The sequence below is a fragment of the Myxocyprinus asiaticus genome, chromosome 2, assembly GCF_019703515.2.
Source record: "Myxocyprinus asiaticus isolate MX2 ecotype Aquarium Trade chromosome 2, UBuf_Myxa_2, whole genome shotgun sequence".
Taxonomy (NCBI): domain Eukaryota; kingdom Metazoa; phylum Chordata; class Actinopteri; order Cypriniformes; family Catostomidae; genus Myxocyprinus; species Myxocyprinus asiaticus.
This window is the reverse complement of record NC_059345.1, coordinates 49,872,244-49,898,019: the sequence shown is the minus strand read 5'-3', so window position 1 is coordinate 49,898,019 and position 25,776 is coordinate 49,872,244. Positions and strand designations below refer to the sequence as shown.

Sequence of the window (25,776 nt, the reverse complement as noted above, 5' to 3'; positions counted from 1 at the left end):
TCTAAGGCAAAGCCTTTTGATTATACCATCACATACAGTGCTGTGAAAAAGTATTTGCTGATTTCTTCTGTTTTTGTGTATATCTCATAATAAACTGTTAAAATAAAAAATCTAACATAAAACAAAGGCAATCTGAGTAAACACAAAATACAGTTTTTAAATAATAATAATATTTATTGAAGCAAAAAAGTTGTCCAATATCAACTGGGCCTGTGTGAAAAAGTATTTACCCCCTTAGTTACTAAATCCCCAAATCTATGAAACTGCATTCATAATGGGGTTCAGCTGGACTAGACACACCCAGGCCTGATTACTGTCAGCCCTGTTCAAATCAACACATAAATAGAAATTTTTCAGCAGCGTGAAGTTGGCTAAAAGGTCTCACCCAGTAGCACACTATGCCATGGTCGAAAGAAATTCCAGAAATTATGAGGGAAAAGGTGATTGAAATACATCAGTCTGGGAAGGGTTACAAAGCTATTTCAAAGGCTCTGGGACTCCAAAGAACCACAGTGAGAGCCATTATCTCCAAATGGAGAAAACTTGGCACAGTAATGAACCTTCCCAGAAGTGGCCGATCTTCCAAAATTCCTTCAAGAGCACAGCGACGACTCATCAAGGAAGTCACAAAAAAGCCAAGGACAACATCTAAGGAACTGCAGGCCTCTCTCGCATCAATAAAGGTCACTGTTCATGACTCCACTATCAGAATGACACTGGCCAAAAATTCCATCCGTGGAAGAGTGGCGAGGCAAAAACCACTGAATTTTGCCAAAACACACCTCGATGATCCTCAAAGCTTTTGGGAGAATGTTCGTTAGACTGAGTCGAAAATGGATCTGTTCGGAAGACAGGGGTCCCATTACATCTGGTGTAAATCAAACACAGAATAAAAAACAAAACAAAAAAAAAAAACATCATTTTGGCAGCATGGTGGTGGTAATGTAATGGTGTGGGGATGCTTTGCAGCTTCAGGGCCAGGGTGACTTGCAATAATTGAGGGAAACATGAATTCTGCTCTCTACCAGAAAATCCTAAAGGAGAACGTCCAGTTAACAGTCTGTGAGTTGAAGCTCAGGCGCAACTGAATTATGCAGCAAGACAATGATCCAAAGCATAGGAGTAAGTCCACCTCTGAATGGCTCAAAAGAAGTAAAATGAAAGTTTTGGAGTGTCTTAGTCAAAGTCCTGACTTGAACCCGATTGAGATGCTGTGGCAGGACCTTAAACAGGCAGTTCATGCTCGAAAACCCTCCAGTGTGGCTGAACTAAAGCAGTTTTGCAAAGAAGAGTGGGCCAAAACTCCACCACAGCGTTGTGAAAGACTGATCTCCAGTTATCGGAAGTGTTTGGTTGCGGTTGTTGCTGCTAAAGGTGGCACAACTAGCTATTAAGTTTAAGGGGCAGTTAGTTTTTCACATGGGTGATATAGGTATTGGATAACTTTTTTGCTTCAATAAAAAATATATATATATTTGAAAACTATATTTTGTGTTTACTCAGGTTGCCTTTGTTTTATGTTATCTCGTTTGAAGATCTAAAACAATTTAGTATGAAAAATATACAGAAAAAGAAGAAATCAGGACTTTTCCACATCACTGTAAAATGGATGAACTTGAATCGAATGTGGACTGGAGACCAGTCAAAAAACAATATACTCAAATATTATATAACTATAAAATCAGCATTTCAATTTAAAGTTTAACCATCTGTTTGATCAGCTTAATCAATGCATTAAAGTTACTTTAATAAGAAAATCTGTCACTGTCTTTTGATGTCATCACTCTTTTCTTAAAGCTAAGAAAAACATACATTTTACTGTCCCAGCCATACAATACTTTAACTTAACAATTATTTTTTAAAGGTTTTTAGTACGTTTTATACCTCTGCAAAAATATATTTAAAATGTAGATGCAAAAATGCCCCTGTGGTGAATTCCTCAGATTTTTTTATTTTCTTTCATATTAACATTTGGTATATTTCATTATTTTCTTCTCTTGGCCTATCTAGTGGGTTTAGTGACTTTACACACACTGTAGTGACCTGTAAGATCAGTCTGGTAAGATAGTACCTGCATTTGCAGTGTTGAGGCAAGTGTTGTCTAATGCTTTGCTAATATGAAGTGGTTTAATTAAATGAATTGATTTAACTGATGTATCTGACATAAATGGGTGACGTGTTTATGAATGTTTATGGGAAAATATGCTCTCATATAGGTAAAAATATATATTTAAATATAAATATAATTTCTGACATTGGTATTCACTCATGCTTAAAGTATGGTATTTGATTGTTGATGGCAAAGTTACCCTTGACACACAATAGACAACACCTGTTGTGAGCTTGGTTAAGCCCTAGGCTGCTTTAGCTAGTCATGCCGGATAGTTAATCCAAAAGGTTTTTTCTGCATCAAGCCCTAGACTCTGTGGAATTAACTTGTGATGTGAGGCGTTGTCTAATGAACACAGCGCGCAGATTTAATCCCATTAGCCGGTGGCAGGGTTGACCTCTGACATCCAGTCACCACGTTATAATCTCTATCCCTCCCTTTCCCCTTTTTCTGCTGGTCTTAGACAATTGATCTTTTTCCTCCTTTTGTCTCTGTTCCACAGCCTGTAAAAAGGCAGTGTAAGCTTGCAAACAGACATAATATTGCATAGGGGACAGTGACTAATCTGGACATATGGCATTGAGGCTCTGGACCCTCTTGTCTTGAACATGGTATTGATTATGTTCATATTTATCATGGCCTCTGTCGATAGAAAATGCTTGAGCAAGCACATTAATTACTTGACAGACTGTGATCTGAGTACTGATCAAAACAAAACTTTAGATAGACTAACAAGGTAGCCTCAAGCAATTGAGGGTTTGCAGAAATGCTGCAATGGATTATTGAACAAAGTAAACAGAATGATTTAATAATTGTAAGCTGCCAGTAGACAACAAAGCACCATCATGAGTAACTCTGGTTTTCAACTGCTTGTGTAGTACAGACTTTGTGATTACTATCCTCTGAGGTTATTTTGGAGATTGCTAAATAATATAATTCTTCCCGTGTTTTTCAAGCCTCAAACCCATCAAGGGAACATAAAAAATGATGCACTGATGCCCTCTGCTGGAAAATGTCATTAGATTAACCTACATCTACATTAGGGCACAACCTGAAAAATTATTACATTTTACAAATGTATTTATTTTATTTAACAAATTCTAAGTCTAAAGCAGTGTGACTCACCACCCAAAATAGTGTTTTATTAGCCAGTGTTTGATACTCATCAATGGTAGACAGCACACTGAGGATCAGGCAAGAAAGCACAATGAGGAATCTGCAGAAGGAAAGGAAGATACAGCATTTTAACATTTATATAAAGATGCATATAAATGTTCACGTGAGTATGAGTACATCAATTAAATACACTACCAACACTCTCATTTGTCACCACCTACTGGCGTGTAGAAGTCAACTGCAGAAATGTTGACTAAACAAATCTTTTTTGTTACAGGATTCAAACGACATGGACGAGTTGTGCTCCGATTGACAGGTAGCCTACTCGCGCCCCTTGGTTGAATACCCTGGCAAAGGCAAAGAGTGGTTACTCTGAAGAAGATATAAATAGATAGTTTTGATTTTGCTTAACAATTTTTGGTCTTATTTGCCATACTTCCATTTGTGTTTTATGACTTAGAATGAGTATCAGGACCGGCTCCACAGGGGGCCCTTCATGAGCATATCCCATTTTGACAACCACACCCACCCTTCCAGCTGTTCGGCCCTCCCGAGGGGTCCTATTGCCCACCTTACATCTTAGAGCCGGGGCTGGGCCTGAAGAGTATGTATGTTCAAGCTATTGACTGGTAGTGCAGATACAGGACCAACTTTCATTGTCCCACTTTATCTTGAATAAAATATTATTAAATAAATTAGGCCTAGAGCTAGGTCAGATTTGGTTTGTATAGTGCATTAAGAATACTGTGAATGTAGATGGACTGTTAGGACAATCAGGTTGGCTACCAATTTACCCACTCCACTTAACTTGAAATGCAAAACTTGATCTACAGGGTGAACTGAACACTGGCAGTGTAAATAAACTTATCTTAAGTAATGTGTAAACAAAGAAAATGCAGCCATAAAAACAGTGATTCTTCATTCCATTTCAGGATTGTTATTTTTCCAAATTCACAGAAATTAATAGTAATATTTATTCTGAGAAATCAGATATTTGTGCCAGACTATGTTTTATAAAGTAAAACAATAATACCTCAGGTCTGTAAAAGGTACAGGTTAGTGTTTAAGCCCCTGTAACAGCATCTACAGCAAAATCAAAAAGCTTCAGTAACAGTAGAGTTTAAGGTTAAAGGAATATTTCTCTCATCATTTACTCACCCTCAAGCCATCCCAGATGTGTATGACATTCTTTCTTCTGCAGAACATAAGCAGAGATTTGTATGAAAATATTTGAGCTCTGTAGGTCCATACAATGCAAGTGAATAGGGCCCAAAATTTTGAAGCTCCAACAAGCACATAAAAGGAGCATAAAAGTAATCCATATGACTTCAGTCGTTTGATCAATGTCTTCTGAAGCGATCCAATCGGTTTTGGGTGAGAACACACCAAACTTTAACTAATTTTTCACTTTAAATCTTGTTTTGCAGTCTCTAGGCACAAACATGATTTCAAGCTCGAAACACTTCCTAGTGCTTGACACATGCACAAGGTGGTAGATGGCGCTAGGAAGTGTAATCGAGCTTGAAATCATGATCACAAAGGAGACTGCTGATGTCAAGATTTATAGTGAAAAATTAGTTACATTTTGGTCTGTTCTCACCCCAAACTGATTGAATTGCTTTAGAAGACATGGATTAAACCACTTGAGTCTTATGGATTACTTTTGTGCTCCTTTATGTGCTTTTTGGGGCTTCAAAGTTTTCATCACCATTCACTTGCAATGTGTGGACCTACAGAGCTAAAATATTCTTCTAAAAATGTGTTTGTGTTCAGCAGAAGAAGTGAAAGTCATACATATCTGGGATGGCATGAGTGTGAGTAAATCATGAGAGAACTATCCCTTTAAGCACAAGCAAGGTTGATTACTCTTTGTTCAGACTGGATTAACCAAGGCTTTGTTGTAACTCTTAAGACAAATGATAAATGTGTTCTTTTGGAGAGATAAGAGTACTTCACAGACAACTACACTATTAATCTGACAGGGAAAACTCTACAAACCGCAAGATGGCTCCTGTGTTTAAAACCTCCATTATGGCTTTCCACACTTTTTTTCCTTACGTTTTTTAACTAAAATGATCATATTGTCCGACAGCACATAAAGGAGAGAAGAAAAACAGCATTTTGTTTACCATAAAATGCTATTGCTAGTCAGTGTTTGGTTTTGGAACCAATTGTACAACTGTTCTATCATCTCAATAATTAATTAGTCTGATTGTATTAACAATAAAAATGAAACACCAAGAGGTATGAAACCCAGCTGCCACAAACAAACAGAGCCCAGCTGTTGTCTGTCATCACAAATTCAGAGGGAGGGGCCAGAGATGTAAACAAGCATATCCTTGGGGTAAGATGGCTGGTTGACAAATATCTATCTTATTATGTAATCACTACTGTTGAATGACCTTGAATCTGCTGCAAGCAATCTGTGAGAGAAGTTACATGTCAATAAACATGCCACAGGCTATGTCACGATGCAGCTAGACTCATCAGCTCAGTGATGCTAGGGTTTAGTGGCTAGAATAATTGATCTCCCAATCCACAGCGGTTAGTCAGGGATAATAAACACTGCAAATGACTATGTTGCTCACAGCAATTAGAGGTGAAATATCAGCAATCAAAACAATGTGAAATAATACATTGATGAGAGGCCTTAAAAAGAAATTTGATTCATCAGCCATTTAAACATTCATACCTGGAGAAACAACTGAAAGTAGGACTTAACCTGCGGGTCTGAAAATCTCTCAATGCACAACCATGCCAAGAGGCCCATATCGGTACTGAACAGCATGGTTATGGAAAGCCAAATTATCTTTAAATGTCCCCAGCGCTACTCATCAGAATTGCATTTTTACTAGTATGAATTCCAATTACAGAGCTCTATAATTAAAATTTTCACCTCTCACTGTTTATTAGAGGTATGATGGACAAATAAACCCATATTCAATTAGGGATTCATCGTACTTCGCATTAACTGTTGATTCGAGTTTACACAGTTTTGTAACTGAATTCTATTTTGTATGATTTAATTGGTTATTCTCTTGCTATACACTATTGTTACTTGTATCTTTGTTTTGCATATCTGTGCTGTCTTCAGACACCCTCTGTGCTTAGTAAAGACCTTGAATGGCAGCCAAAGACAATTTCACTCGCTCACATATTACACTCTGGTGCACAGATAAAAATGAAAATGCACAGAGCACAATTACTAGTTTTACCAACAGCATATACACATGTACACAAACAGGGGTCATGCTTTGACGATAAGTGCCTTTCGTTCCCTCCAGGCTTTAGAGCCTTTGAAGCAGTGATAAGCATGTGCACATTCTTGGCTAACCTACTGTACCCTGCTTCCTACACTCTCATTCAAGAGAAGAATCACACTGGGGGCCTGGGTAGCTCAGCGAATAAAGACACTGACTACCACCCCTGGAGTTCGTGAGTTCAAATCCCAGGGTGTGCTAAGTGACTCCAGCCAGGTCTCCTAAGCAACCAAATTGGCCCGGTTGCTAGGCAGGGTAGAGTCACATGGGGTAACCTCCTCATGGTCACTATAATGTGGTTCTCTCTTGGTGGGGTGCGTGGTGAGTTGTGCGTGGATGCCGCGGTGGATGGCGTGAAGCATCCACATGCACTATGTCTCTGCGCTAACGATGCGCGGGTTGACGGTCTCAGACGCGGAGGCAACTGAGATTCGTCCTCCGCTACCCTGATTGAGGCAAGTCACCACGCGACCACGAGGACCTAGAGCGCATTGGGAATTAGGCATGCCAAATTGGGGAGAAGAAGGAAAAAAAGAAGAAAAAATAGAAGAATCAATTCAGTGGAGACCCCCCTCAATTTTCTGCTGAACATTGTGGCCGAGTGGTAGACTCTTGGTGAAGGCCCTGGGCTAGTAAAGTAACAGGTGGGGATGAATTATCCATTAAGGAGCCCAGTTATGCCCTTAAGCGAGGCAATTAACCACAAATGTCTCCATAGGGACTATCCCCAAAATTATTGCACTGCAAATCACTTTGAAAACTTTGAATGTATCTGTTAAATGACAAGCAAGCAGTTAATTACAGAGTAAACCCCAACCCTCAGTCTAATGTAAGAAGTACAGTATCAGTTATTATCAGTTAAATAGTCCAATATTAGAGATGTCCTTGCTGCAGATTCTGTACAGTATTTGACACTCTCACACTCAGATTCTCATGTACTCCTGGCATCTCTACCCAACACCACTGAGTCACAGGGTTACCGAACCCACAGGGGCCCTGTTGAAGAGAGCCACCTCTGCAGCCAAGTTTAGCTGCCCGCTATCACCTCCTCTACAGTTAGAGATACAGACCATACAAGGGAGTGTGTTCTGTCATTTTAAGAATTGCAAAACAGCATCCAGTTGCAAAGCTTCCCAGAGGTGAATTTTATAGCTCAGGAGACTTCTCAGTCATGTTTCATTGAAGTATCAACTTTGTCTTAGATGTTTCTCCTAAAACTCTCTTAGGAGACATAAAAATAAGACACTAATGAGTCAATTGTTAACATACAATAAGAGTATAGAGCTATAAAATGATGTGGATAGCATAACTAATAATTTGCTCTTTTGATGAATTTGATGAGGAATCTTTGAGTTCACATGGAAATCTTTCGTTTTTGTTGTTTTTTTTTTTTTATTGCAGTCTTTTTGTACGTTGGCAAATCTGAGCACTATTTGAGACAATGTTGAGATCTCCTCTGAGAAAAACTCTAGAGAAGACATGTGACGTGTGTGTGTGTGTGTGTGTGTGGGGGGGGGGGGGGGGTTCTCTATAGAAACACCTGAGAATCAGACCTTAGGCAAAAGTCTCCATTTGCTCTCCATTGTATTTCAAAGAGTGTCTAGGAGAAACATCTGAGATACTAAAGGAATATTTTGGGTAAGAGATTATTTAGCAGAGACGGGCTACTTTTATTAAAATAAATGGAGAAATTGGAACACCCAACGGTCATGTAGAAAGAGGTCCCGCCTTACAGGTAAAAGGGGCCAATCACCTTTTAGATACAGACATCGCCTGTCAATCAACTCAAGAATGCACATGCGCATTAGCTATACAAGCCAGGAAAATTTAGATTTTTAACGGAATCTGGGGTGGAGCTGCGCAATTATGATGAAAATCAAGATTGCCGATTATTTCCTTTGATATTGTAATTTCGATTAATAGATTTTACATTAAAATACTTATACTGTGTGGGGCAGGTGCATGCCATATTCTTTATATAGGCTGTGCATCAAAACAACTTGAGAACTGTGTTCCTGAATTGCTTCAATATTTTAACTGCATGTAAAGCAAAAAGCATTATTCACATTTTGAAAAACATTACACCCAGTATAATTTAGCTAGTGAGCATTACTGATATGCCTTCAGACTATTTTAAATGCGTCAGATTTACCTCTGCATTCATGCACACAACTGCCCAAAGAATATGCTGTAAATAGAACATTTTGGTGCAACAAGAGTACACCTAATTGGAATGCTGTAATTGACACTTTTCGTGATTATATAACTGCGACAGCTGTAATTGTAATCTCGATTATTATTTCAATTAATTGTGCAGCCCTAATCTGAGGTAAAGAAGCACAATTTTTGTATGATACCAGTGATGTGAGATTTGAAATATGTTCTTTGATCATAATTTTGACCAACCGTTTTGGAAATTTCAGTCTTTCCCTGTTCAAGTAGATAGGTGCTGAACTTTCATGACTGGAAATAGCTTCCCGGGAGCATTCCATTGTTGGCCGCCAGTGTACTGTCTTGCTAGAAAGACTTTGTCCGGGTTCAGTAAGTTAAGCTCATAATGTTGATTTCTAAAAAAAAAACAAAATGAAGACTCGTAAATTGCGGTTACAGTAAGGCACTTACAATGGAAGCGAATGGGGTCAGACCATTAAAAAACACACATTGTTTCAAAAGTACAGCTAAAAGACATAAACAATATATGTTAACATGATTTTAGTGTGTTAAAATCATATACTAACCATATCTGTGTAAAGTTGTATGCAATATCACAACTATATTGTCATGACAACAAAACCCTCTAATAATGGTATTGGATCTAACTTTACAGGTAACTTTACAGATAAGGTTAGTAAGTGATTTAATCACACTAAAATCCTGTTAACATGTATAATGTTTACGTCTTGTAGTTATACTTTTGAAGCAATGTGTATTTTAGTGTTTATGGAATGGCCCCATTCACTTCCATTGTAAGCACCTTAATGTAACCACTTTTTTTAATAAACAAGGGGCGAGTCGAAATAATTTAGTTGTAATCAACATTATGCCACAAATGCTGTTGACTGAGCTTAACTTGTATTGAACCTGGAATATTCCTTTAAAGAGATCTCCATGCAACAGTTTTCTTTATTAATCATCATGCACCATTCACATTCCCTTTCTTTAGCTACTTAATTATTTAAATTAATATGTACTCTATATGAAAAAAAGAAAAAAAATGTACCATGTGACGGCTAAGTTTAATAATAATAATAATAATAATAATAATAATAATAATAATAATAATAATAAAAGTATGCTGAAGTGTTGCACTGAAAGGCAAATTATTTCCTGCTAAATGAAAAGTGACCTTGAGCAATCAGCTTGCATAACACTATTCTTATCAATAACTTTTTGGATGGATACATTGCCTCTGTTTTCTAACAAAAGTAAACAAAACCTATTTGAAAATGCAAATATGACATTCTTAAATTTTTCCATTCTCTGAAGCAATCACAGAAAATATACTCACACTGTGAAATGATAAACAAAGCATTTCCAACCCGATGGTCGCTCTAAAAAATTATATACACGTCCCTGAAAGAAGGATCTAGAGAGGATGGGACGGGTGTTGCTGTGCACGGACATGCGGTGATGGAAGTGGGATGCCCGGCGCTGAGTGATTATTGTCTGGACAGTCGGGTACTCATTGCGACTATTGCCGTCCACAGTCACGTTGCGGGACCTGCCGAACCGTACACTGTCCCTCTGCATATGTAGAGTTTCGCTCATTTCCAATTCTGTTTGAGGAGAAGGTCTAACAGTCCACGAAGGGTCTGTGGCTGTATTCTGAGGTGGAGAGGCCATGCTGCTGCCGAGAACACACTTTCACGCGTAATCTCCCACGCGACTCCAAAACAAACTTGTCACAATTTGAATGAGACGGAAACAGAAACAAATGATAACTTTGTTTTAGGATTGGTTTTATCCTCTGCTTCTCTTTCGCTCAAAACAATTATAAAAACACTTCTTGCATCGCTTCCTTCGTGTTTTCGAAATGAACAGCAGCATCTTATACTGTAGGTGCAGCTAACATGTGAGTAAGCATCATAACGCATCAACCCTCATGGCACATGACTGTGTCTAAATGAAACTCCATGCATCAATATTCATAACCCAACAGTGACATACCAGGAAGCAGAGTCAGCCATTTGAACATGCCAGTGCAAACAATAGAGGCGAAATTAGTGAATATTGTTTAATGAAGCTTCAATATTAATATGTTATAGTGCATTTCTGTAGATTAAATGCCAGGTTTGAAAAGGCTAGTAATATTTTAGAGTACCTTTCAAACAAAACAAACAGCTACAATAATAAAGACTAAAATGTGTTAAAAGAAAAAAAATAGTTCAATAGTTATATCAGAGAACATTTGTCTTTGCAAAAGGTGAAGGTGCAGTTTCATTCCGTATGACCTTGAATTGCTGCCTCACCCTTGAGTATTCAGGAAGGTATTGATTCGCTGAGATGCAGGTTTCAATTGCTGTCGTGTGGCAGTGAAGTGGTGACAGATACTGTTGTCAAGTAGATATTAAGATAGGAAGCCAGGAAGAGATATAGGCAGAGATCATCTGAGCAGAGCGTATAGCCGACTCTCAAAAACTTCAAATATTCACTGAAGTCAATGACGAGACTTGTTCTAAGGTCAAATAAGATGATTTAATTCATGCAGCTGCCACAAAATAAAATTCTGCAGTGCTTTTTCAGGGCTTACATGAACGACAGTGGAAGAACTACACTGATGTTTCTCTTTGTCCCATCATGCCAATTCGTGGTAAAAACGAGTCAGTAGCCTAGTCATAAATCATCCTCCACTGTCAATAAACGTGAGTAGTTGTCTACTTGTTTTTGACGTTTACCGTAACCGTAACGTGGCTTGGCACCGTGGTTTGGCTTCTCATTGTCATTTTGACTATTTTTCCTGCTTCACTTGAGTGTGTGGCTAAAACTGTGTGTTGTATGTGAACAAAGGAATTAGTGTTTTTGAGCAAATATTTTAAGAGAACAAATCTTTCTAGTTCACTAGATTGTTTCGACTCAAGATGTTTCTTGACTTTTAAATGAACCAGTTGATCAAAGATTCAATAAGCGCATTTCCACCATCAGGCCAGATGGTTCTGAGCACGGTTCGGTACGGTACGGTTACAAACCGCTCCCGGCCTGGAATTTTCAGTACGGTTAGCTAACTGTCCTCAGGACAGAGTGCTGTTGGAATGTCTTTAGTGACGTGGTCATGATTGGTCCCGCAGCACCACAGTGGAAAAAAAGAGCACAACCATGCCAACAGGCCCATATCGGTACCGAACAGCATGGAAAAGCCAAATTATCCCCAATAATATTCCCTGCATTACTCATCATAATTGCATTTTTACTAGTAAGAATTAATCTTACTATCAATTTGATCTCCTATCAAAAAGCTCTCTAATTGAATTATTACTAATATGAATTCCAATTACAGAGCTGTGTAATTGAAGTTTTGCTAGTAAGAATTCCAATTAGAGAGCTCTGTAATTCCATTTTTACTAGTAAAAAATCACATTAATGATATGTTTAATTGCAGGGCTCTGTAATTGAATTACAGAGCTCTGCAATTACATTCTTACTAGTAAGAATGCAATTGTAGAGCTCTCTAATTGGAATTCTAAAAAGTAAGAATGCAATTGCAGAGCTTTTTAATTGCAATTCTTACTAGTAATTATGTAATTGCAGAACTCTGTAATTCAATTATAGAGCTCTACAATTACATTCTTACTACAGGAATTCCAATTACAGAACTCTGCAATTGCATTCTTACTAGTAACAATGTTATTACAGAGCTCTGTAATTATAATTCTTACTAGTAAAAAATCAATTGTAAATCTCTTTAATTTGAGTTTTTACTAGTAAAATGCCATTGTAGAGCTCTGTAAATCAATTGTAGAGCTCTGCAATTGCATTCTTACTAGTAACAATAATTAGTAACTAGTTTCCATCCACTTCTGCGCTATTTTGTTATCAACAAATTGAAAATGCGTAAAAAAATGTTTGGGGAATTTGCCGTCTTCTGCCTGTTTCCATTCAAATGGCCTTTTATTGATAAAAATGGTGTGCGTGATGACGTCATGCCTAAAAAACCACTTTGTCACATATGTTTTGTTTTATCGCAAAAAAATAAAAAATATATGCTCTTAAGCCGTTTCCATACAGAAATGTGCATATGTCACTAATTTTGTACCTTTAGCCTCCAAAATGTCCCTAATTTTTTTTCCCTTCAAAGTTTTGGTAAAATGGGGAGAGTATTGAGACAATTCATTGAAATTAGACAGCTTACTGTCATTTTAATTTCACAAATAAATGCAATCAGAAGAGGAGGAATTGCAATCAAAAGGGAACAGTTGCCCTTCTGATAGGACTGTAATATTGGTCCTGATGTTGTGCTTACAGTCCCGAAAGCAAATCTTCATCGCCCTGTTCAAGCTGGCAACCTACACCAAGTAGCTGGGGGAAACTTTCGGACTTAGGATAAGGACCATCAATCAATGTGTATATGCTGTGTGCACAGCTATTAAAGAAATATTGATGCAGTGTAATATCAGGTTTTACATATATGATACATTCCTGATATTCAATAGGCTATTTTGAACAAGCATCTAATCTAAAGCATCGACATCACAACTGCATTATGTCCCGTATATTTGTCCAGCAACTTTTAATGACCAGCTGAACTTGATTGTCAACTAAAATTAATTTTAGCGTCATAATGCAATTTACATTTTCTGAAGAAGCTCAGCAAATGCGATCCGAGGTAAAGAGGGTTAGATTTAAAATATTTAAACGTTTTAAAATGTTCAAAAGCTATTTTTCTGAAAGAGAACTCTGCATTGGACAAATAGCTAGTTTGTAGTCTTGAAAAAAGTGAAGAACATTCTGAGAATGTCATTCAGCCGACTTTTTTCATCTACAGAGAACAGGGTAAGGCTAATTTAAGTTTGTGTAAAGAAAAATAATATATAGGTCTAAAAATATATATTTTTTCATTTGGTAACAAATTATTTTAATGTAATGCTTTGTTTTTTTTTTTTTTTTGCTAACTTATTTAATTTAATACAGGAAATTTTGCCAGCATCTTTTCAAAAGTAAGTTAAACAATAATTTCATAGAATTGGTGCTATATAGTGTTCAAAAAAGCACACTGATGCTTTTCTCCTAGTACTGTGCATTTATTTTTAATTTAAAACATCTTTGTGCACAGAAATTACATGTTTATTTATTTATTTTTTTTGTATTGTGGGCTAATTCCATGACTGCCGTCTATATTTTGAATGGTGTGAAAAAGTAACATTCATTAATAAATGGATGTCTACCATGATTAAATTAATCACAAAGAGTGGCCATTCATTTGTTCTCCGTGCACTTGACGATGTGCATGATACAAGATATTTGTGTAGGCACTCCTGGAAGTGTCATGTTTGCAGCATCGGATCTTTATGCCTTTAAGATCAGTCCATAATCATGTACAATAAATTGGCTTTCAATGATGTATACCGTCGTCATGATTAACACAGGCTAACGATTGGGGTAAATTCTGTCATGTATCATTTTTGCATTACTGCCAATTTTCTTGACAAAAAGTGTTTCCAAACCAGTTTTTCGTGACATTTGAAGTATCGACCTATAGTTTATGCGCTAGAGTTAAACGGAAAAATATTATGTCGACACTCGTGAAATTTTACCGATAATTTGCTTTATTTTGATGCGCTAAAACTTTTTTTTGCCAAAAAATCATTGGATGGAAACATAGTAAATGTCATTACAGAGCTCTGTAATTGGAATTCTTACTAGTAGAAAATATATTGTAGAGCTCTCTAATTGAAATATTACTAGTACAAATACAATTACAACAAGTAATGCTGGATGCATTAAAAGCTAAATTGGCTTGCCATACATGGTCCTGCAATAGGAACTGTTTGGCCTGATGGTGGAAAAACGCCTAATGACTGAATAATCACACATTACACACATTTGTCGCCACCTACTGGCGTAAAGAAATTGATGTTATTATACGCATTAGTAGACAAATCTGAACGAATCTCTTTGGTGAATTGTATTCAAAAGAATTGAGTCAGTGGGATGAACAAAAATCCCTGTAATCTCTTGCCCCATTGATAGGTTCTCACACCCCACAGGCTTAAAATACCTGATCTAAGGGATTACCAGTACAAAGCTTCTATTTAGGGAATAACTGAATCAAGTTTTAGACTTTATAAGATGCATTTCATATAATGAACAAAGCTTGAAAAACTGTATGAAAGAGTGTACCTTAAAGTAATAACTTTTCCTATTTTGCTGTTATGTTGTGATTCAAAAGTATTGTGGATTGCTCTAAAGCTGAGTCACACAGGCTCTGGTCTCGGCAAAGGTCTTGTCTTTTTAGGTTTTAGGTTAAGATCAATTGGTTTTTAAAGGTTTACCTGGATGCATTAAAAGTGACACATGAAATCACTTTTTTCATTTTAAGTAAATTCAGGTTCTCAGACCCCTGAATGTGGCAATTCACGTTGTTTTTAAATTTAGCTGCAGTGTCTTACAATGTACAGCAGAGTGCAGCATTTTAGAAGTGAGCCTTGACCTGTCCTCCCTCCCTCCTTTCAAAACAGAAACACATTGACAGATCTAGCAATTCATCTGATCTCTCACTGGCTTGATAATGCTTAGTTTGAGTTGACACTTACATGCTTATAGTGAATTAATGACTCAATGCAGTGTTGCTTCGAGCAGTATATACCAGTATATTAACCCATAGGTGAAAATAGCATCAGCTTGTAAGCAAATCAAAATAGAGACTAAATACTGAATCCTTCATGTAACAATGCAGCCTGTTTTTAAAGACTAGAGCAGGTCTAGTCTACTCAACTACTCAAGAATACTCAAGGCCTTATACTGCAACAGAAGATACAGTACCTTCAAAACAAGACAGATACTATATACCAATACTTGCTTTAAAAGTTCTTTTTAAAGGTATGTTTAGGTTAGTTACGCAAATCACTAATAATTAAGCATTTGGGACCCTCTCAACTCGGGGTCTGGCTATGTGAGACTACCCTACACTTGTTAGGTACATCCCAAACTGCACACTTCTGCACTATTCTACATCATTTTTAAGTGTAAGTAGTTTGAGCAGTATACTAACACTGAAAATGCAAAATAAATTAATAAATAAATAATAATAAAAAAATAAAAAAATAAATAAATCCTGGACAGTTCATGCACTCATGAAGTGTGATGCTGGTCTGACAAAACAATTGTAAGCAATGGGGAATGTAGCAACTAGCAAAACTTAAGTGGAGACAGCACCTTACAAATGAGAGTAGAATTCTTTATCATCACTCCACACTGTGTGAATATGTACATTGTTTGAGATACAAGTGTGACACATAAACATTCACGCACATCAAATAATTTAATGTAATTACAACATCATGCTGGTCACAAAAAAAAAAAAAAAAAAAAAAGTTTGCAGCCTAGAGGGATGGGGCTATCCTGAACATTTCTCTTTTGGAACAGTAAGAAATGAAGATTCATAAAAGGGTAAGTCACACATGTTCTTTCTACCTACAGGCTCCACAAAACCTTCTTTCTGAAAAAAAAAAAAAAAAGAAAGAAAAAAAAGAGAAGAAATTCACAGCACCACTCATCCCATAATGTAATGGATAGGATTAATATAGTCTCAGCCTCAGATGTCCCACAGTCTGTTCTCTAACCGTCTGATGCTTATAGCACACAAAACTGGAAAACACTTTCTCAATCAACTCAGCGCAAATCTGATTGGCTAGTTTGATGGAAACTGGACATTTTTGTCAGAGTTTTTTGCTTTAATGTTTTATTTTGGCCACTAGAGGCCCTCATTGTGTTTCATTTCAGTTTCCCGCCATTTTATCATGTGCTATTGTTTTCATCTGTGCTTCCTTCTGGACTGTGTATTTAAGTTGATCACTCCCTTTGTTTCTTTGCTTGGTTATTGATGTTCCTAGCCAGTTATTGCCGTAAGGCTGCTCTAGTTCCAAGTACTAAACTTTGTAAGCCTTTTGGTTTGTTCTTTCCCCGTGTTTATTTTTTGCTGTTTTTTGATGTCTTTTTCCTGAGTTTTTTGGAGATTATTTTTCCCTCCTTTCGGATCCTTTTCTGGACTAAAGATTTTTCTGTTTTTTTGTGATTGTCAGTAAGAAATTGCTCAGTGGTAGAAATTAAGACTCTTGTGCCAGAGACCCAAGTTTGATTCCCGGCTCTGACAGTTTTATCAGTCCGTCTGGAAGCGAGTTGTGTTCACAAGGTTTCGTGTTAACACAGTGAGCTCTTTAGAGGACAAAATAATCACAGAATTTGCCCAAGTTTGCCAGGTTAGTGACATCAAATCTTTTAAAGATATTCAGAATTTCATTTGAGGCACGTAGCAGAAAGTGAAGCTGATATCAGCGAGCAGAGCTGCATTTTCTGCTTTGTTTACTTATTTGTCTGAGAGATTCTCTATAATGAGGTTTTCTGTGCTGTACTTAGACTCTCTACACATTTTCCACTATTTTATCGTGTGTTTTCTGAGCAATCGTACATGGAGACTCGCATGCCATTATATAAAAAAAAATGTCTCCCCTGGTTTGTATTGGCTTTTATTATGGTGTGATGCATCTCCGATAACCTGCCCCTAAACACCCCGTAATGACAAAAATGACTGTGATTGAACTGCTCACTTAACATGTCAGTTATATGGCTTTTCCTGTCTAAATGGGCGGTTCTTGGCCAATCGAAGTTGCTATAGAGCCCAGACCTTTGCCGTAATCATAGGTCTGGCTACGTGAGACTAGGAGTAATAGGGCAGCTATAGGGACCTGCTATTGTTCATTTAAGATGTGCTTATAATCGACAGCAATAGTGAAAGTTATTTGCAATAACCAACATATTAAACAGTTTAATGAAAACTGAAATTGCACATACTACCTCACTATGATGTAATTGCTCAGATTTGACTTCTCTTCCTTCTTCCAGCACTTCTTAGAAAGAACCATGAATGTGAAACAGATTGTCTAAAGATCTTCATCATAAGTAACAGGAGATTCTTTTACTAGTTAGTATTTTTCCCAATTTGTTTAATTCTGGACCTTTTATAGGTAAATAAAAATACCTACTTTTTGACCCCAAAGACCAAACAGTGGTAATCTTAGCTGCAGAATGGCAATGTAATTCCCTTAGCTTGCAAACATGATTTCAACACTGGCTGTAGGCTTTAATTAGGCCCATCTGCCACTTTGGATCTAAATGAGAGAGTATGGATCTGTAATGATCCATTTTGTTTTTCTTTAATGTGGTTTGATTTGATGTCAGGTAGTTGTCAGTTGATGTCAGATGCTAGTGCTACAAAAACCTACTTGCTGAAGAGAAGAGCTGGCTGCTGAAATGACATTAACACCTTTTTATGGTGGATTTAATGCAATGCCTTTGTGCACTAGCCATACAATGAACTGTATCATAAAGTACCTATTGGGGTGCATGTATTGACTCTTTTAATTATTGAGTCCTGCAGCGCTCAAATTCATTACAATTGAAGTGGCTTTTGATAACATGTTTTATGTATTACCTAGAAAAGTGTCTCTTTCCAAATGAGAAGATGCAGACACTGTCAATTTTCACATTTTTGAGTCACGTAATATTAACCATTGCCAGCCCTCAAGTGCAGTTATCTCACTTCACTCACTCACACCTAAACCAAACCCCTTGGTATATACAACTTTGTAAGTGTAATCTGGGTTGTGTTGAGACGCTGCTCAGTCAAGTGAAAAAAAATAATAATTACTGGATATTTTTATCCACAGTGCTGGGTTAAAACAGCATGGGCTAGGACTGAATTATGAAAACATCCTCATGAGATAAAGAGGTTTTGTTATAAATGATAAATTCCCAAAAGCGTCTTTGAATGAGTTGGTGGGTTATGAACAGATCTCCTGTCCTGAGAGGAACAAGCATATTTGCTTGGGAATCAATGGCGTCTGCCATTCATGCCAGAAATCATTGATCTTCAATGCATTTCATGTCAAGTATGTCAACGATTGGCTGGGATACAGTCCCCGGGGTGGTAGGTGAAGCTGTACAAAACCTTGAACAGCTACTGACTGAAAGTAGAGAATTCACTGCTAACATCAGGAATACTAATGTGGTTCAAGATGTTTTACACCTGCAATGAATTGGAATGGAATAGTTTTTGGTGCGCCCTTGCTCATCTATTTCCTCATGCAGTGTAAGTGGTTTCACGTCTCCTCACATTTCAATGTTGCCGAGACAAAATACATCCAGACTAATGACTTATAAATGGTCTTAGCTGCAAGTCACAGTGTAAAGTGTGCACAGGAAAATAGCAAAAAAGATGATAAGCGAATGTCTGCAAAAATAAAACTGTTGTCTCAGACCATTGTTTAGCAAAAAACTATTCTTAAACTGAAATGCAAATAAAATACTTTCTCATTGAATCCATTAGAGAAGAGATTTAGTACATCTAGAGAGAGTAGCGGGAAAGTATGTTTTACCTTTTTTTTTTTTTTTTTTTTTTTACTTTAATGTTTATATACAGTATATTAATAAATATTCAGCAGCACTTTTTTTTTACAGTACTGTTCTACATTTACGTACTATATAATTACAACAATTATAGTAATTACCATGTACTAACCCTAAACCTAATCCTAACCCTAACCTTAACCCAGATAAGTACATGTAGTTACCTAATATTACTCAGTACTTTCTTGGAAAATACACTTAAGTATATTGAAAATACACGTACTGTAAAATAAAGTGCAACCAAATATTCAATGAGATGTTTGTTTATTTTGCTCTTAACCTGGTACATTTCTTGTGTAAAAGTGGTCAATGACGTGACGCAAATTTTTTGTTTTTGCAATTCACACAAAACAATTACTTGAATACACCTCTAAACAGTGGCGGATTTAGGCATGGGCGACATTCTACACGTTTAAAAAAAAAATGAAACCAACATGGACACAAAGATTATTAAAAATATCATATATTTAAAAAATGTTATGATAGGGCACATTTTGTTTAAAAAATAAAGAAAAAACTTTGTTTGAAAACTTTTTTGAAAGTTGTGTATTCAAGAGGCAAGTAACATATTTTAATACATTTAAGTTGTGTATTCAAGAGGCAAGTAACATATTTTAATACATTTTACTTGATGGTTACACCACTTGACATTTAAAAAGTAAATAAAAAAATCTTGCAATATAAAAAATGCTATAAATGTTTTTTAAAAATCAAAAAAACAAAAGATGAACATGGACACAAAATCATCTCGAACAATCTTATTTGTCATTGACACATATATAACATTATATTATACTGTGAAATCTGGTAATGCTGAGTATGCATATAATTTGTGTTGTTAGCAATGCTTTGGCTTCATCTAAACTTTAACTGATTTCCAGTATTTGTTTCTATTGATTTTTGTATACTCTTTAGATTCACTGTCTAGTAAGTATTTTCGGTTACACACACATCCACCCACATACACATACACATACCAACAACACACTCATGTTGACATGCAGGTGGGGACTCTTTACCTCCCATGAGGTGTGAAATGGAAGAGTTTACCATTTTGTGACATCACACGGTAATGGCTGAGGAGAGACATGGATAGATTAGTGAGTCACTCTCCGTCCAAGACACTTTTTATTCCATGCTGTTAAACTAATAGGATCAGCACACAGCACAACTACAGCAACTGAATATGCCAGTGTCAGACAGATCAAGGGTATGGCTCTCAGCTCGCACTACTGTCACAGAAGCCATCAGGCAATGGCACGAGGTGACTTATGGGTTTCAAAGGAGGGGCTGGCAAATTAAACATCCTGTCTGATGTGGCCAGGATGGAATTCTTGCAGTGTTGTGATCAATCACCAGATCCATGCAAATGTAGCCTTTGTTTTGTTTATGCCTCAGGAAATTTGAAATAAACAACATGTGATGCATAACAAATAAGAGGTACTCTGAATCCTTTCTGTTATGACAACATGTAAACTAATCTGCATAGGAAGAAACATGGATTTGCTCTTAGTTTCATTCAAAACAAACTGTTTTTTGCTTGAATTTGTAAGGGAGGCCAGATCCATTACCAGACTCAAACTCTGCACTCACATGAGGTAATGGTAGAAAAGAGGAAAATTCATAATAAACAATTCTTCATAACCATTCCATCATCCATTATCCCTTTAGCCACTGGCTTGTTGAAGCACTACTGGGAATCCTTCCTGCCTGCTGCCGATAGGCTGTACAATACTGTCTCCTCATGTGTGTGCCCACATATTACTCCAGTGGTTTCCCAGTCAGGAGTAATGACTTTGAACAAGGTCACTCTTGCCCATGCAAGGACCCATTACCTTTAACCAATAACATTTCTGGCTGTGCATGTAATGCTACTGGACTGCATGTTCCTTCCTGCAGTGTCTTGTATGATTGCCCTATGGGAATGTATGTGCCTTGTACCCATCTATCTATATCTATCTATCTATCTGTCTATCTATCTATCTATCTGTCTGTCTGTCTGTCTGTCTGTCTGTACAGTACTGTGCAAAAGTCTATGGCACATTAGATATTCACTTCACCTGTCAGTGGTTTTAATGTTGTGGCTGATCAGTGTACTGTATATTGTCTAATTATTGTCGAATTAACCCGAATGCATTAGGTTACAACAAAACCAAATTTATGGCTTAGATCAAGCAGAAATAGCTCATTAAGGTAACAACTGCGGTAACCAAAAATGTGCTTTGTGTGGTAAATAACTAAACTAATGCTACACTATGTTAGATTTTTTGGTTAGAAATGAACATTTCATTAATGAGCAAGTACACTAACAATCCATCTTCCGAACAATGTTTTTGCCTTACCTCGATTCAATATGGAAAGCCTATAATAATGATTTATATTTAGAGCGATCGACATGGATTTGGCAGAAAATTGAATACTTCCATCATTTGTCCGTGCGTGTTTATGTCATGTCTGTAAAGAAAATAATGTCCAGCTACTACAGCGCGTGTACACAGTATGTGCGGTGATAGGTGTGGTAGTAGTTTGAAGCTGAAAACTTGTAGCCACAAGAAATGAGCAACATTGACCATGGATCATTCAAAAAGGCAACCCTCTGGGGAATCACCGTTTTCAAAATAAAGAAACCTCAAAGCGAGAAGAGTCTGCAAGCAAAAAGGGAAAGCGACAGAGCCCATTATAAAACACAACACAACATTGATTGGCTTTCCAGAGGTGACAACAACTCAGAGATCTTAAAAGAATTTACAACCGTCCCATATATGGAGTTTTTCTTGCTGGACAGGTAGGATAATTTATTGGACCGATAGTTAGCCAGGTAGTTCTCTTAGCGCTGAAGTTCGTTAGATAGCATTAGCCAATCTAATGGGGCATTTTATTATGGATTGTGATACTGCAGTGCTTTCAGTTTAATTTTCGAGGAAGGAAGGACAATGGAAATATTTTTACTTTTATGCTGGTTACAATGCCAATCTCTAAACCAGCTCCTACCTTGGTCTATTTAACTGTTAGTTAAGTTATAATAATTTTCACCATTTGATTTTATCTGATATGATTAGCAGTCGTTATGTCTAATGTCATCATTGCCTACCTTTTGTAATGCTTTTCAAACAACTGTTTTCTATAAGTCAAAACAACAGCGGAAGATATGCTACTTATCTGCTCAAAAGACATATTTTTTGGATATCTGTCTTTTTCTTCCTTTTGTTATTTATTATTATTTTATTTTTTAGGGGATGGGTCGAGTTTTGTTGTCGTTTGCATATTTGTTGTCATTCGCAATGTTCATGACATTCCCTCTGATAAGATGATCACCTGTAACCATGGTTGCACCAGTACTTCTCAAACCATCAGATTCATCCACGCAAAAAAAAAAAAAAAAGCCCAAAGCCCAACTCACGTAATTAACAAAACAATGTTCCTCCGCAAGTAACTTGCAGTTTTATGCTCCAACCACTAAAGGGCAAACAATTACATAGCTTTAACTAAATTAACTGGTTTTATTCTAGTTGGTTACATCAACAAAACTAATGAAAACTAATAAACTAACTTTATGGGTTAGATCAAGTAGCAATACCTCCTTAAAGGGATAGTTCACCCAAAAATGAATATTCTCTCATAATTTACTCACCCTCATGCCATCCCAGATGTGTATGACTTTCTTTTTTCTGCAGAACACAAAGTTTTTTAGAAGAATATCTCAGATCTGTAGGTCCATACAAATGCAAGTGAATGGGTACCAAAACTTTGAAGCTCAAAAAGCATATAAAGGCAGCATAAATGTAATCCATATGACTCCAGTGGTTAAATCTATGTCTTCAGAAGTGATATGCTAAGTGTGGGTGAGAAACAGATCAATATTTAAGTCCATATTTTACTATTAACTCTCCTCACTGCCCAGTAGGTGGCGATATGCACGAAGAATGTGACTTGCCAAAAACAAAAGAACAAGAACGTGAAAGTGAAAATGAAAGTGGAAATTGATAGTAAAAAGGACTTAAATATTGTTCTGTCTCTCACCCACAAATCATATCGCTTCTGAAGATAGATTTAACCACTGGAGTCTTATGGATTACTTTTATGCTGCCTTTATGAACTTTTGGAATTTTAAAGTTTTAGTCACCATTCACTTGCATTGTATGTACCTACAGATCTGAAATATTCTTCTAAATATCTTTGTTTATGTTCAGCAGAAGACAGTCATTTACATCTGGGATGCCATGAGGGTGAGTAAATTATGAGAGAATTTTCATTTTTGGGTGAACTATCCCTTTAAGTAATTTTTTTTTTACTGTGTATGACATGCTATTGAAGTTCTGATTTCACCATCATTGCGATGATCTGAGATTGCCATCTGAGATTCTAACAGACAGAAACAAAGTGTGTCATTTTCCAATGTTTGGTGAACAGTTTATTCAAATTTAAATTGTGATATCTGAATAAGTGAATGGCAAACAATAACATTTGAAGTCTGTGCAGAAAATGAGCTAATTATTTATAAATTAGGTAATTAGTAGTCACGTTAATATGACAGCAGATCAATTAGTTGCAATGCATATCACAACATCTTGAATAATTTCCATCTATATATATATATATATATATAGATAGATAGATAGATAGATAGATAGATAGATAGATAGATAGATAGATAACTTGCCACTGAGGTGATCTTGTGATAAGGGCAAGATGTGACATTTAGCACATGACAGAGTTTGTCGTGCTCATTGCCCTTCTAGAGACCTCTTCTAAATGTGTCTCTGAAAGTAACTACACACATTTAGATTGAAAACATGCCTTTATTCTTTGCCTGCCTCAGCAAGATTCATTTTAACATGTTATCAGAGACATATGTAGCCTATATAAATGCATATAATATAAAATACGTTTCAGCATTTAAATGCTCTATCAGTACAGCAGTGATATCTTGCTGCCTGGGTAGTATTCAAGCCTGCCTCCAATTTTAGACTATAATAAAAACCAAAGTGGCCCACTAATGATAATGAGTGAATAGACATATTGTGCTCTGTGATGCCCTTTTGGATTCTAAACCAGGAAGCCAATGTCAGCGACTGCTGATGAATAGCAAATGAGCTTTGGCATCTTTGAGCATGCATGCCGCTTGAATTAATACATAAAATGATCTCTTGTGGTACATGCAAATTATTTTTGGCAGACAAGTAGCATCATAAACTCTATTTTTCCTATTGTTCTGTTTATTAGAGGGAGCATCAATAAAACCCTAAATGGAGAAAATGACAGATCAATGGGGAAAGGAAACCCCAGAGTAAACACAACAAAGGCTGCACTGTTTGTTGAAACCATGATATGCACCGTTGAATGGATTCTAGTGAGGGAACAGTTGTGAGGCTCATCATGAAAGAGTCATTGTGAGATATGCCAAAGAAGAGCAGATGAACCTGTCAACATCCCACAGAAAGCTAAAACAGAATTGTGCAAATTTTAGTGGACAGACACTGAATTCTATCTGCCTATAGCAACTTTCCACTGACAAAGCTATGTCATGTCACAGATAATGAGAAGAAGAAATTCATTGCTCTCAGCCCAGGATCACGATAATTTCTTAGAAGGCTTAATGATTGAGAGGCATGAAATGATATAGGGTTTGCATCTTGAAGGATTGACATGGACTAAAATAACATGGTTAGAGAGTCTGGGGGAGACAAAGACTAACAAAAGACAATTCTCTTTCCTTAGAGGCACAAGAGAAGCTTAATGTGCCTTAAAATTTAAATTCAACTTTTAGCACAATCGGTACACAGAACATTCACCTGTATCGTATCAAATCAAATCAAATCAAATCACTTTATTGTCACACAGCCATATACACAAGTGCAATGGTGTGTGAAATTCTTGGGTGCAGTTCCTATCAACATAGCAGTCTTGACAGTGATGAGACATATATTAATTTACAATAAACATCAGATTTACAACACAATTTAAAATCTAATATACACGTAATTACACTCAACAATATACAAATAATAACATACACTGTACAGTATACAATACGCACTATATAGATACACATTATTCAATAAAAATAAAAAATAAAAATATATAAAAAAGTATATATAGTATATATAGAATGTACAGTATTGTACTGTATTGACATTCAGGCTGTCGGTTGATAGTCAGTTGTTAAGAGAGAATATAATATAATAATAATATAATTTATGACAGTCCGGTGTGAGATATGAGTAAGGGTAATAAAGTGCAGTGCTGATGTATTTGATCGTGGGAGATCAAGAGTTCAGAAGTCTGATTGCCTGGGGGAAGAAGCTATCATGGAGTCGGCTGGTGCGGGTCCTGATGCTGCGATACCGCCTACCTGATGGTAGCAGTGAGAACAGCCCATGGCTCGGGTGGCTGGAGTCTCTGATGATCCTCCGAGCTTTTTTCACACCGCCTTGTATATATTTCCTGGAGGGAGGGAAGCTCACCTCCGATGATGTGTCTGGCAGTTCGCACCACCCTTTGCAGTGCTTTGCGGTTGTGGGCGGTGCTATTGCCGTACCAGGCGGAGATGCAGCCAGTCAGGATGCTCTCCACAGTGCAGGTGTAGAACCGTGTGAGGATGTGGCGGTTCATTCCAAACTTCCTCAGCCGTCTCAGGAAGAAGAGGCGCTGATGAGCCTTCTTCACAACGAC

At 36.9% G+C, this 25,776-nt stretch overlaps 1 protein-coding gene across 3 annotated transcripts in view; it reads right to left on the bottom strand.

Moving 5' to 3' along the window:
- Positions 1 to 10,539, bottom strand: part of LOC127451449 (potassium voltage-gated channel subfamily KQT member 1-like) — a 56,623-nt gene extending 46,084 nt beyond the window's left edge. For 2 of the 3 annotated variants that reach the window (XM_051716174.1, XM_051716181.1), the window contains exons 1-2: positions 9,995 to 10,539; positions 3,236 to 3,326 (exon numbers count right to left, since the gene is read on the bottom strand). In XM_051716174.1, the coding sequence (XP_051572134.1) occupies positions 3,236 to 3,326; positions 9,995 to 10,329 (426 nt within the window). In that variant the 5' untranslated portion in view covers positions 10,330 to 10,539. Of the gene's footprint in view, positions 1 to 3,235; positions 3,327 to 8,892; positions 9,054 to 9,994 lie in introns of all 3 variants that reach the window. The other variant, XM_051716190.1, reaches the window with a different exon arrangement.
- Between the last annotated feature and the right edge of the window lie 15,237 nt (positions 10,540 to 25,776).